Below are 15154 nucleotides of genomic sequence, written 5' to 3' on the forward strand. Positions count from 1 at the left end.
CCTGGAATTCCTTTATAACAAAATTTCATTAAAACGAAGTAATTTCTCCGGTCTCTGAGTTTATTATAACGGGATTTGACTGTATATAGAAATTCAATATGAAGATTTATTAAGAATGAAAAGAAATGTTCAAAAAATATAAAAACAAAATTCACATCTCAACTTTTAGAACATAAATGATAAACCTTAAGTTAACACATCTTATGAATTATAATATGGGAAACAAAGTTCTTGCCAGAAATTTATTGTTTGGAAAAAAGGATAAAGAGCAAAAAATTTCTAGGAAATAATCCCTATCGTTATCTATAACATGTTTTAATCCTTAGGAAGCTCGTTCAAACTCTGGAGTTTTCGAGTTAAGAACTCAGATGACCTAACTTTTTGGCCTCTAGAAATGTTTGGTTTGCTTTTGTTCAAATGATTCTGTAGAAACCGAAATAGTTGGAAGTCAGTGGGAGCAAAATCAGGAGAGAATGGATGGCGGTCCAGAGGTTCCCAACCCAATTCCTGAATGTTTGACTTGTGGCTTTCGTAGTGTGCAGCCTAGCGTTATCTTGGAGATAAGGAATGTCCATGCGGTTCATGAGCAGTGCCCTTTTCTGCTTCAAAATTTCATTAACATGATCCAAACAGTCACAATACACTTCATGATTCATTGCCCTTCCACCAGGAATAAAGTCACAGATTATTCCACAGTGATCTCACCAGACAGACCACAGGACCTTCTTGTAGGTCAGTGTGCATCTGATGACCTTTTTTGCCCTCGCACTGAACGAACTCCAGCCAGATTGTTGAGGAGAATGTCCATAGTAGACCCAATCTTCATTACAGGTAATTAAGCAATCGAGAAATTTATAGTTTTCCTCCCTTTCCAATACTGATTAGCAAATATGAATGAACTTGTCCATCATTGAGTCAGTTAAATGATTTAAAACCTATTTATCAAGATGTTTCCTATATCCAAGTGAAATTCTGTTGTACTACTAGACACTTTAACACACACCATGTTCCCAAAACAATCACAAGAGATGATGCAAATTAGACTGTACACTAAACTACTACAGCTGATTTGATGCCCCTTATAATTTCTGGCAAAAACTTCATTCACCACCTTATATTAAAAGGAACAAATTTACATGAAAAAATAAAGTAAATCTAGTTTTTGAAAATTTTGCCAGTGAACCATTAAACATAAGCAATTCAATAAAATACAATGAATTTGAGTAGTACAATACACTACATAAATTTCAATTGCTTTTATTAAATGACAATTGCATACTCAAAAATATCACCCAAGATGGCAAATGGCTGCCCAAACTGGGGTTATAATCATAAGAAAATTAAAAACTGATAAATTTTTGATGGAAAAAATATAAATTAAAATTGCAAGTAATTATAATACAAAATTGAGTTAATTAGTAATACAAAGTATTATGAAATAAACTAGTAAAATATGTACAATGTATATTGTGTTGAAATAAAAAAAGGGGGAAAATGTATATGGATATACATGTACATATTGTGGCTGGCTTTCGGAGTGCTACTTCAATTAGACATTAAAAGGTAGATTAATAAGTTTTGCAGTTACGGTACTATGCAGAAACAAATTTCAATATCATTTATTATGTGAAGATATACTTTAAGCTTTCTTTTAAAATCACGTAGATTAGTAATTATTTTGCATATTATATGGTATTGAATTGAAAAACCTGAAGCTATGAAGGTAAAATGTTTTCGTAAAATACCTGTATACAGTACATACAATTTGGTCTACGCTGGTTTACTGTAGAGCACATGAGCAAATGGTGTTTTGTACGAATTACTGCTTTAAGTAAGTATAGCTGGTGAACTGTTAAAACATCAGCATTATAACAGAATTTGAGACCGGATGTTATAATGATTATATATTGGTTGAATTACTATGGTAATCATATATACAAAGACCGTAATATATGTGATTGAAACTGTGAAAAATACAAATTTTTGGTGAATACTTTGTTAACATGACCTTTGAAATGAAAAAACTTGAAAATCATGTATCTCAATTTATTATGCAGAAAGTTTACCCGTGATTTCCATTTTAAATTACTATTGAAATAGAGATATTTAATATTTTCAGTGTTTCAAGACAGCTACATGTATAGACAAATATACTGTGAAAAAAAACTAGCAGTTCATAAATACAAAAACCTTCAATTTATAAACTCCATGTTTTAACAAATTTTCTTGTCCCAAACAATATACAGTACCTTTAAACATGTTACCCATTTATGAACTTACAATGTCACATACCATTTTTCATGTCTGTACGGGTTTGTAAAAAGGTGCAGAGACTGCATTAGGGGCTTAAAGTTGATCAATTCTAATTTTTTACTCTCACTTGGCATGGTGGGTTATCTGGATCCCATGCATTGCTCATCTTGCCAACCATGGAGGAAGAAATGCACCTGGACAATCATATTTTCATTACCTTTCAAGTCGGTTGTTTACAAATGTTTGGAAAATTTGTGATGTTCTTTTTCCTCCCTCTATCACCGACCTAAGTTTCCACACACACACAAAGGGTCAGAATGACCCCACCACACCACTTGAATAAGGTTTCTTTTGTCTGACAGTCAATTCAGAAGAGTATCAGTTTTCTTGATAAGGATTTCAAATTAATCATGGAACATCCGAGATATCTGAGGTTGAGCATGAGAACAGCGGTGTTTTTTGTGGATCTTACGCAAGACTGATTAACATGTCGTGTTGTTGGTTGCAAAAACTGTGTTTCTGACTTTGAATACGATTAATATTAGTGCTTGTGAAAATATATCGAACATTATTTAATTTGTGAATTTTATTTTTTGAGTATATTTTAATAATATTTATTTCTTAATCATGAAAATTATGTTAAAGTTTAATACAGTCAAACCTCTTTCTCGAAAAAATTTGTCTATCAGAAAATAAAAAATTTCTTGCATTTACAGTACTAAATGAATGCATTTTCATCTCTGTCTCGAAGTAATTTTCAAAAAACTATCTCAAAGGCCATACCATGATGATAGTAAAAAGAGAACTTGGAAATTCCTTTTCTTCTGCATAAAGCTGGATTTATCCCTTAGGTGAAAGAAACTGCTAAAATATTATAACTTATTGTGTTGATGGATCTTGGCAGCCATAGGTAAATTCAGTGACTGCCAGGGGCGAGACCTAACAAACTATGAAGAAAAAAAATCTTATATATATCCATAAAAAGCATAACACTGCCCGTTTTCCAATTCATGGAAAAAAGAGAGAGAGGTACATAGGTTTGGGGAATTCCATACTATAAATTAATTAGGAAGTTATATAATTACAATCAAGGAAAGAAATTGCAGCATGAGAAAAAGTGGTGTGGTTTCATTCAAAAGGAAAGATTCTCAGAAAGAGAACAGATCAGTAACGAAAAAATTGCTTGTGCCGCTATCTTTTAACATTTTTCTGCTACCGTAATGTTTTATCTGATATGAAATAAATTATTTCACTCACTGGGATGCATGAATCTTCTAATCACGTGAAAATGTTAAAAAGATAAAAGTTCATTAGATGGATGTGCTAAAGGGTTGAAAAGGAGAGATGTCAATCAACAGACCATCGATTTATAATGCTGACCAGTTTGCGACATAAACTGGAGAAAGTCAATATTGGTGATTAGATAAATCATTTTTTAAAACAAAAGCATATCATCGTATTAACCTGCTAAAATAATACCAAATGCAATAAAATTGTAATGGTTGGCAGATATGGGAGGGGGTGGATGTCATGTGGATGGCTTGTTCAGCATGGCAAAAAAGCCAGCCAACAGAATTTAAAAATGCTCCAAGAAAATTGAGTTTGAAACCAGTTATCTTAGTGACGTGGCAATAAGATGCTTGTCTACAACAGTGAAGGTTGCCATCGAGTCCCTAGTTCGATCCAGGGAAAGAATATAGATAAGATATTCCTCCTAATGAGCTTGAGGTGATCACCAATAATGACAGTAAATTGCATATAGCGATATGGCCGGAGTGTGTATGGTAAAATAGTAGTTATCCCAGTGATAAAGGATCAGATCTGGTGGCTGAATCGAATTTCAACGTATCTCAGAATAATGTTGGAAATGAAATTTGATATTTTGGCATTATTAAAAACACTTAAAAGGAAATTTTATTTTCAGATTTTATGGAAATAGTTCACTACAAACTTGCAGGACCTTGAATGATAGAAATTATTTTTGAATATGTGGCACAGACTTTATCACGAAAAAACAGCAGAATATGCTTCAAAAAAATTAGAAAAAAGTAACAGTTAAAAAACGCTGAACACATGCTGTAAAAATGTTACACCACTTTCTGGAGCAAATCAAGAAGATAGGGCCGAAGTGTTTGCAGCTCTCGCCAGCAATGCTGCAACTGGGGAGAAGAGAAGGAGAGTCCACAAATTTGACTGTTTTTCCTTCCTGACACTATAAAACCTTTTTTTCAAAAACTATCTTGAAATTTTTTCGGCCGCGTCAGTTATGAGATAGAAAGGTTTGACTGCATATAAATTTTTAAAAAAAATTTCAAAAGTAAAGTATCCTTTAATTTATTTCAAATGTGTGTTAGTAGAAGATCATTTTGAAAATAGAAGAAATGTGAAAAGTTATTTGATAATGTAATTGATAGATGAATGAAGTGAAATGCATTGCTACTTGCTGGGGTGAAAATGACACCAAAACGTTATGCACACAATTTTCACAAAGCCAGTTAAGGGTTAAGAAAAAGGTTTTACTAGAATTGTTGCATAGAGTCTTATGTAAAAATTGTGATTTCACAATCTAGTGGGTGAACTATTGAAGCTGAGACTTGATTCATTTTTTCTTTTAACAGTTTAGCACTTCCACATTTCATTTCTAAACATTTAGTGTGATGCAGAGGTTTACCAAAATGGGAAAACACTGACATAAAAGAAACTGTAGTTATGTCGATCTCTCTTTACTCGAGCGATTCTGGGAATCGACAGAGCCAACACTATTGGTAGCTGGAGATGGTCATCTATACTCTGTTCGCTCTAACTTGGGTCCTGATGTAAACAAACCGCTGTACCAATTTTTGATATCACTCCGCATCCTTTATCTCTATTGGTTGTAATTTTACCCGCCCCTTCATTACGTGTTCCGAACACGTGAGTTTTTTCCTCAAACGTTAGATTGTAAATTCATTATGATGAATTTTCCTGGAATTTTTTTTTTCCACTGTTCTCCAAATTTTGTTGAAATAAAAACTGTTGATAACACTAATTAAAATAGAAAGAGGTATATATCACCCAAAAAAAAAAAAAATTTGATGAGTTATTCTGTCGTTATCATGGCACACTCCTCAAGAGTTGGGATGACAGGGCTCCAGCCCCGACATTGCCTGCGACAATTCTTGTCATTTTTTTACGCTAAAAGTTTACTATATAGAAGGGCTGTTGAAAGGTTGGTCTGAGGGCCCGCCAAAGATCACAGCCTGGGGGGGGGGGGTCTTGCGGCAGGATGTGGGGCCATGGTCGTTACAAAAGTTTGTGCGAGTTGTTTATTATTTTACGGCAGATAGTGAGGAAAAAATCTTTTTTTCTTATTACTTTTTTTTCTTCAGAATTTTACAATTTCATTTCTGAGCTAATTTACACGGTATGATTTTCCTGGGCCGGATATGCTACCAATTATAACGTGAAACAAATTATGAGCAACTTACTGTTGTGTTGACGCTTTTTATTTTTCTTGCGGGTCTGTATAATTAAATATTTCATAATAATCCACGGGCTGTAGAAGTTCCAATTTGATGAGAGAGTCATCCACGTTTACTTCAACCTGTTCTTGATATCCTCTTTTTTGTGAAGACAATTTTGGTTTTTTATCTGTGCGTTGGTTGCAAACCATGACCCGAACATCCAGCAGCAGGAGCCCCTGGACTGGGATCTTTAATGGGCCGCCAGGCCATGCTTTCTCACCGGATCTATAGTGTCTGTCATAATGAGGCTAACTGAATCAAAAATGAGCATTACTCTTTTGAACCAGAGTTTCAAAGCGTTACCTTCACGTCTACGTGGTAATCCTCAGACTTCTTCGGCTCGCCGCCTTCGACGAAACCAATATTACTTCCGCCCAACAAGCTGCTCAAGCAGAAGTGAGAATTCTTTTGAAATGCGTATATTCACCACGAACGTTAAGTTAACCCCCCCCCCCCCCTTCAGTGTATGTCAAAGCATGTGGGTGGGAAAAAAATATCTTGTTGACAGAAACTTTGTTTATAGGAGTCCAGAGCAGCTGCAAAGAAATTAATTTTCAAATGGCTCTGCCAAACAAGATAGACACGTGTATTTCATTTATATGTCATCAAACAATAAAGAAGAAAGCTCTTTTTATTGCAAGACCTCTTGAAGCGTATGCAAGTGTATATCAAATCTGTTTGCGAATAGGAATAATAATAATAAAATGAAACTTCCATTTAAAAAGGGGACGGTAATGTTTGAGTGAGAAAGGCGTATCCTGTCAACACCCATCCTGAAGACATAGCAGCAAAAACGCTTTGTGACCGATCTTTAAAAAATATTTTTTCCGGTCTTCCAGACTTTGAAATAATATGGAATAAATATTTTAAAAACAATATAAACTGAGGTATTTTATGGTACGAGAGGCAAACGACAAAGGACTATATTTTTGGCAGTGTTGCACAGTAAGAAAAGGTGAAATGTTCTTCAACCAATCATTTTGGGCATCACACACGTGCTTTTATTTACATCAGGACCCAAGTTAAAACGAACAGAGTATAGCTATACATGACGCAGACAGAACACACCCATAGCCTTTCTCACAACAGTACAGTAATACTTCACATTTAGACATGATTTTCTGATTTAATGTGTTGTATCCAATATTCATAGATATGGAAATTTGTTATATGCATTATTTTAGTACTGCAGGTTCACTGGGATAGAAAAAGCTTTTTACAACCAATACTTTGTGATATACAATTCCATTATAAACGGGCTCAACTACTGTAGCTACTTCTGTAGCGACAATAAATATCACAGTACATATTCCATGCGCTGAAAGATGTGCGGCCATAACCTCAACACAACCTTCTTGCTGTATTTCGAAATAAAACTGCAGTAAGGCAATGGCATAACTGCTTTCCTGCCGTTTAATGATAGTTCAATAAAAATTGATAATTGCAACATACATCTCCAGTGACTTCAAAAAAAAATCTATACTTGACTTACAAACACAAATTTCTATTGTGGTATTCTGTGTGTAGAAACTATGTATAAACTCACTTTCACAAGAAGGCCAAACAATTCTGCAAGAGCTCTCCCAAGTCTTGATGTTCCAGACAACAATGGTTTCACTTGTTTCAATTGCATCTGCATTAGTTTAGTCTTCATTTTATCACTGGAAGAACTACTAGTATCTTCCAATTTTTCAGGAAAGCATATGCATTGTTCATCAGGATCTGTGCTGCAGACAGTATCATGAGCATTTGAAGATTCATGCTCAAATTCACTTTGAGCACCAATTTCACTGTCCACTTTGGTATCATCAAGTTTTTCAGCCTAAATAAGCACAAATCAAAAATATCATTAAAACACAAGAACTGTAAGCAGCTTTGAAAAAAAAAAAGGAAAAATTAATACTACTAGTATCGTTTATCATGTTGGTTGATGAAGCTACAAACAGTGGTCTTAATGCATGGGCTCACCTGGGCACGGCCAGGGGGATTCAAGAAAAGAAGGGTCTTGGAAAAATGAAAAGTGCAGTCGAATCCAGTTATAACTTACTTCAAGAGACTGGAGAAATCACTTCATTAAAACAAAATTTTGTTATAAAGGAATTTGAGGTTTTTGCATTGTTTATGTGCAAACCTATCAGAGGGATTAGAAAAGTGTTGATTAAAACAAGATTTTCATTATAACTGTATTCCTTAAAACAGGATTAGACAGTAGTTGAATTTGAGAATTTTCCAGGTAGGGCCTCAGAAAAATCATTTGGCCCGGGGACCACGACAGCCCTGGTTACAAATCGTGAAAAACCGTATTTCAACAAACCTTGAACTTAAGGTTATAGAAATGAAGCACATCACAATTAGCAGTAGTGTTAGCAATCAATAAAAATTGACAGGCATCACAGGATAATATGGTTGGATTATTTTGAGTGAAGAACACTAACAACCGTAAGTATGAAATTAAGAATTTGATTTTATATCCTGTGTAATTTAATTGTATCGGTAAAAATTGTTATTACATAAAAACTAAGATGAAATTTATTGAAATATCAGCCACAGTGCTTATGGTTTTAAAAATGTAATTGAAAATAATCAACTGAATACAAGCACCGCAACACAATTAGTCTCGAATGAGTCAGATGTTTGTCTTCTCTTGAACGGTCTCGTTTTTGGTCACATGCATATACTGTAGGATATCGTTGTTCATTATAGCTAGGTAAAGATAGAGAAAATTAAAAAAACGTAGGCGAGGGAAGGTGCTTTTTCACCTGGCCCCACAAGGATGGGGCTTACAGGGTTTCCCCCCCCCAAACTGAGCACAACTCAGGTCTATCACTATGGGGAATTTACTACCTAGTGAGTTGTGCTGGAAGTGTGTGCATAACTAACAGTCTGGGTACATATATAGTGTTTGATTATTCAGTGCAGCCATCTATATTTCACAAGTGAATTGTAATGTACTTGTATTATATGTAAATCCGTTGCTTTCTGTGACAAGACTTTTTAATGGGGAGATCGGCTCGCATAAGGCTGACAGGGCTGCAGCTGAGGGTCGGGTAGAGTCTGCACTGATGTAGGGGTTGACTACACATTGGCATTGCTCTTTCCTGTTGCTACTCGCCCATCCATCTCTCCAGGGCAAAAAAAATAGAAAAGAAACCTGAGAGTGAGAGAAGATAAAATATTGAATGCCACATCTTCTCCAAAGCCCAGGTTTCAGGGGAAAAATCTCTAGAAAATCATAAATTTGTGACCTTTATTCAAATTTTAACTATTTCTGGACTTCTGTGATGGTAGACACCCTGTTGTAGGGTGAGGTCGTGGGATGTGGATGAGACCAGAGGTTTGGCCACTGACATCATAACAAAATTATTTCGCAGCTATATCCAATAGTTTCATAACAATAGTTTTCCCCGGGTGAAAGCCAATTGATTCCACAAGGTTATTTAATTTCTTGAATCATGTTACACAAATACAAGGCCACAACAGACAAAATGCCCAATGAGGAGACTAAGAAAAAGATGTCTAATATGGATGTCCTATTTATAAAATACAGCAACATAATTAAAAATGCAATTACAAATAATATCACATAATGAAATATTATACAAGTATCACACATCTATTTTAGAGCAGAAATTTTGAAAATGGAAGAGAAGTAAAAATGGAATATATAATATAAGGGGTAATTTTTTCCTAAATGCTGAAAGTTTTGCCAAAAATAGTTAGAACAAATAATTCAAAACAATTTTCCTTCACAAATTAGAGTCCATTTAAAGTTTTTCTGAAGTATCCGTCACTGCTAAACCATGCAATACTGAAATGACAAAACCATTTATTTGACTTTTCCAAAACATGCACATACACGCTAGAAGCCAAAGCAAGAACTTTTGCCCCTTCCCTTTCCCCGAAAACATCCATAGCAAAATTGAAAAAAAAACTCAAATTTTTCTAAAAAGATCAAAAAATTATAAATTGTAAATTTATAAAAAATTTTAAACTTCATTTAAATACAGCACCCCTCCCCATACGTACTAGAACCTAAGCGCTCACACCACCGAAGCCCGCCCCAGGGAACTTTGAGAGAAAGCCGAAGCTCTCAAATAATTCATGAACATTCAATGTAATTCAACCCTGCACATATATCCTTTCACGTCGTTTGGCAACCCTAGGCCCAGGGCCATAGTATGCCTTCATAGGGGGGCCCCCCTGAGGCAGACTTTTCGTTGGGGCCCCGCTATGAAAAATTATAATGTAAAATGAGTGCACATTTACTGTGGTGCCCCGGTTGATAACAGAGATGACATGCCCCCCCCCCTCCAATTGCGTTTAAACTATACCTCCATCCTATTATGCGTACATTCATCCATCTTAACGAAACTAAGAGACTTTTCACCAACTCCATCTCGTCTGTAATCACAAAATTTGTTAATCGCAATAGTACCCAATTGTCAGGGGAAAATATGCTTTAAAAAAAAAAAAAATTAACTTCTTTTTTTGACACAAAATAGTGTTTCAGACTCTGCCACCATGAAGCCAAGCTGGAAGAGATCTCGATAACGGGATAAGTCCAGTTGCGAAGTTCTGGCATTCATTCATTCATTGTGGTGCCCTGGTGGCCCTAGAATAGTTACGAGTCTGTCTAGACCCCTATTAATGTTTTTGTTGTATCAGAGCTCCTCTAGCACCTATAACAACTTTCCTAAACAAGCTTCAAGGGAGAACCCGATGAAAAAATGTGAATGAAAACTGCTAAACACTATTGATCTGTATGTATCCAGTTCTACACCGGCCCTGCTGTGTTGCATATAATCTAAAAAAATTGATATATTACATTAAAAAAAAGGATAAAAATAAAAAGACTAATATAAACTAAAATATCCCATACAAACAAAAGTGGTGCTGATTTTATGCCAAGGAAAGTTCTCTATTCAAGAGGAATGTACACTGTATGATGTCTCTTAGAAGGACGGCAAATGTTATTTTTCCATATATTCATCTGTATGAAGATTACCAATGAACTTGAATTAAATTGGTTCTTAAAAAAACGTCAAATTACGCTCATAGTCTAGTTTTCAGCAGTTTATGGTCCAAATTGACCAGAAATACAAATAAGCAAGTCTTTTTAAGCTGAGAAAGGGAAAAACTAGAAATTTTACTGTTTTTAACTTTTGGACTACACATCCACCTTATGTCCTATTTATTGGGGACAGTTCACATGAAAATGAGACGAAACTTCAAAATTTTTTATTTGAACACCTTTTAAGTATATCCTTAAAAGCCCCAAAGCAGAATGTTTATTACTGTTCTGCGACGAGCCCTCGGCTGACTGGAAATGTTCTGCGGTAAAAATCCCTATACATGTAATAGTGTTTTTTGCACTTTTTCTTAAAATTCCAAATTGTTCTGCAGTAGCGGTAATTGTTCTGCGACGTAAGTCACAGATTTTGACACATTCTGCTTTGGGGCTTAAAAGATGATCAAAATGACTTGGGCCTTAAAATATTAAAGTAAAAAACATAGGTGGCGATAAACTTTAAAGGCTGAAGGAGGGTCATGATTATGATGCCAATTTATATGTATGCATATACATTATATCAGTCGGCTCCGTCACTGACACTGGCATGCCCAACCCCTGCATCTTCACCCATGGTAAAAAAAGATAGTTTAAGAAGATATGTTCATTATGTTAAGCAAATTTATTTCTTAGGGTTTTTTTTTCAACCATAGCACTGTTTCCAACACATACAATATAAACAAACCCTACCTTTCCAGCATCCTTCGGAAGAAGTTTCTCCAACTGATATCTTCCAAATTGACAGTCAGGGCTCAATATGTTATCAGGGCTACACAATGCGAGGAGAATAGTACTTTCCCAAACTAATGATGTATACAATTTACTAAGTCCTTTAAGCACATGCAGTCCAAGTTCTGACCCCCAGTGGCTAACAGAAATGGTTCTGATATCAACCTAATGAAAAAATATACATTTCAAAAATCTCAACAAATCACATACATAATTTATTGATTTGGCTATAAGCTAATTAAAATTTAGCAACAGGAAAATTTACCCCATATTTTTACACTGGAAACAAACAAACTACAGAGTGGGCAAAAAGTCTGCAGAAACTTTAAAAATTCATAAAAACCGGAAAAATTACTGAAATAAACGGTTTGCAGGGTTAGCATAGCTAGGTCACTGGAACTTATTTAAGACAGGAAAACCCCCGCTCAAAAAACAGCCAATGGTTGGCGCTGGTAAGAGTGACTTCGGTGGAAACATGCAAATGAGATGGTTATATGAACTGGCGCTCCTAATCTACAAGCAGTTCACCATTGTAAACTGTATGTACATTGAGCATCAATAGAGCAGACAAACATTGCTTCAATGTGATGAGCTCTGATTATATACACCCATAGCAACATTTTCATGAAGCTTATTAGTAGTGCTGAATGTTGAGTTTGACCAAGGAGTGGGGCAGTTCACTCGGGGGGAGGGCTCAAGCTACATAATCTACACTCCCAAGCATAAGTGGATGCAGGTTGTTTCTTGAACGGGGGGGGGGGGGGTTGTGTAACAAGTGTCCACTTCTGCTTTTCTGTCTATGGCAATATGATTTAATATGGTAAGAAGTGCATCCCTCATGCCCTGAAACTAATTTCAAGTTTGCCTTAGCCCTTAGTAATTTATGAATATTCAATGCAATCCATCACTGCATATGCACTTGCAGATAGTATATACAGACATCTAGCAAGTTTCACAAGATTTAAAAAATAAATAATTTAAAAAAAAAAACTACTTTTTCTTCACAAAAAAAAAACAAAATTGTCTTTAATCATGGCTCCTTACAAGAACGGGGTTATAGTCCCAAGGCCCAGGACGATTACCCTCATTGTTTGTTTTTTGATGCTATAAATTCACTGTAGAGTCCCTCTCCCCAGTCCCATGGGAAAACTCTGGCTTATGGACCTGCAAGAGATTCCAGCACAGGGCCCCACTCCATGATGAGGGAGCCATGTCTTTCGTATAAAAACCAATATTGTTTTATGCAAAAATTGCCACGTTTTCAAGACAAATAAATTCAATTGGTCGACGCGTTTCAGCTCTTCAATGGAGAGCCGTCATCAGGACCTCATGGTCAGAATTCACACGAATGAGTCGTGGAGGGGTGATGTTTACGTCTGGTCATCCGAAGAGTTCACCTTTGTATTTGCTGCGTCCGAGTGATCTTTGGATGCGAATTGGGGAGCCATCTGTTGCAAAGTGTTGAAAGTTTTGTCACGACCAAGGTTAATAAAGCCTGTCCAAGCTGAGGAAAGAGGTGGCATGTTTCTTCCATCATTAACGAGGAAATTCTGGCATGTTCTGATGAAGTATCCCTCGAGAAAATTTAATTTGGAATTGTGTGTTGCTTTTTTAAAACAAACGCTTTATCAAAATCAAAATAATGTGAACGTTGCCAACAGTGTTGAGCAATAGCCGAACTATCTGTCTGTCCCTTCTCAACATGCTTTCGGCGTTCCAGAACTCGAATATTTTGATTTCTCCTACTTTGGCCAATATATCCATTTTCGCAATTCTTGCATGGGATGAAGTAGATACCAGATTCTTTGGACGGTGAGATAGGATCTTTCAGATGGGAAAAGGTGAGTATATTTGTTGGCTGGAATATTGTATGGAAGTCAAATTTCTTTAAGATAGAAGAGATCATGAAACTTGAAGAATCGAATAGAAGAACAACAGTATTAGAAAACTGTTTTGAGTCAGCTGGGACCACGAACTTACTTCCATTTATGATGTTAGCGGACCAGTAGGTTCTTGTATTCACTGATCTGTGGCACAAGTGACTCATTTTTCAATTCTAATACTGTCTATCACTATATGCATTTGGTTATTACAGTGCTGTTTTGATGTTTCACCTGCCTCTGTGACGATCTGGCCATCTGTTGATGTGATGCCGAGATGTTTAACGGATTCCTCAACAGCCAATGGTTCTAGACCTTTGATGAGTTCTGGTCTGATCAGATGGACTTTTTCCGAGTCTACTAATGCATCAGGAAAGGAATTAATGTCATCTGCCAAATTCATCAGTTTGTGTTGCTACATAACGATCTCAAAAGGTGAACCGAAATTCTGACAATTGAATGGTAGGAAAAAATCTGAGACGCTTCTAAATACAGTACAAGCTACTACTCACTCGGTAAGAGACTTGAATATTTTGTTGCAAGTTGTAAACAACTGCTCCAGTTGCAACCGGATATTTAAGAAAAAAGCAAAGATCTTAAATGTGATAAATATGTTCAAAATTGTTGTGTATAATGCTCATGTTTGAGAATAAATGTATTATTGTGAAAAATTGACTATATGACTATTCCTTTTTCTGTCTACCCGCTTCAAATACACACACACACAAAAAAAAAAAATCTGGAAGTGCAAGGCAAGATTCAGTTAACGGAAAAACTATGCTTGTAAAATAAAGTTCCAGTGATCATGACTATCACATTTATAAATTATTAAGCACAAGCTTAAAGATAATTTCATAACTCACCTGCCCAGTCCTACATACATGGATAAACATGATGATATAAGCATATGCTGCAGCCATATTGTGAAGTAAAGGAGTAGACTGAGCACTAGATGTAGCATCATTCAAATTAGGAGCATTTATCAATTCTTCCAGGAGTACACTACCACCAGGAGGATCAAGACATCTATGCAGAGGTTCTAAGTTTTGCAATACTTCATTGAGATGCAGTAGGCCTTGTCTCAAAACTTGAGGCTCATGAGCCAAATTCTGAAAATATATAGGTTTTCTGAACTTGATAATTCATTTTGAAATGAAATTATATTAGTCATCTTATTTCAACTTTTATAAGCATCACCAGAAAACAAGTAGGAGGGGTGGGGTTATATATCAGGCTTCAGATAAATTTCAACGTTAATTTTATTTTTTTTTTTTTTACAAATTTTCAACTTTCATAACTCCTGTTAAAAGATTGGTCGCATCAGATCGTATTATCATAGAGGCCTTTAAACAGCCCATTATAAAGAAGGTTTTTGTGTGGCATGCACTAGCAGCTTTAACCACAGGGCAGTGACGTTTCAGAAAATGCAAAAAAATGGAAAGCTTTGTATTTATTGATATAACACATAACTAAGAACAAACTCCAGTTTGGCATCCTAAAAAATAAAAAAAAGTTCTTGTCACAAATATGATCATCAAAACAATAATAGTGCACTTTTCCGTTATCTGAACTGGACTAGGGTGACACTGTAAAGGGGTTAAGAGCTTCTATAAATTTTTTCTTCTTTTCTTTATTGTGAAAACTATCTAAAAGTTAATAAAAATAAAATAGCAATTTTAACATAGCTCAACACAGATACAAGTTTGAGATGTCAAGAAACA

At 35.5% G+C, this 15154-nt stretch overlaps 1 protein-coding gene across 9 annotated transcripts in view; it reads right to left on the reverse strand.

Moving 5' to 3' along the window:
- HUWE1 (HECT, UBA and WWE domain containing E3 ubiquitin protein ligase 1) overlaps positions 1 to 15154 on the reverse strand; it is a 564154-nt gene that overhangs the window by 361454 nt on the left and 187546 nt on the right. For all 9 annotated transcript variants that reach the window (XM_089233267.1, XM_089233272.1, XM_089233273.1 and 6 more), the window contains exons 26-28: positions 14297 to 14542; positions 11515 to 11718; positions 7303 to 7578 (exon numbers count right to left, since the gene is read on the reverse strand). In XM_089233267.1, the coding sequence (XP_089089393.1) occupies positions 7303 to 7578; positions 11515 to 11718; positions 14297 to 14542 (726 nt within the window). The remainder of the gene's footprint in view (positions 1 to 7302; positions 7579 to 11514; positions 11719 to 14296; positions 14543 to 15154) is intronic.

This window comes from Pholcus phalangioides, unplaced genomic scaffold, assembly GCF_987345545.1.
Source record: "Pholcus phalangioides strain wild (caught in Gottingen) unplaced genomic scaffold, Ppha-v1.0 ptg000007l_1, whole genome shotgun sequence".
In the NCBI taxonomy this organism is placed as follows: domain Eukaryota; kingdom Metazoa; phylum Arthropoda; class Arachnida; order Araneae; family Pholcidae; genus Pholcus; species Pholcus phalangioides.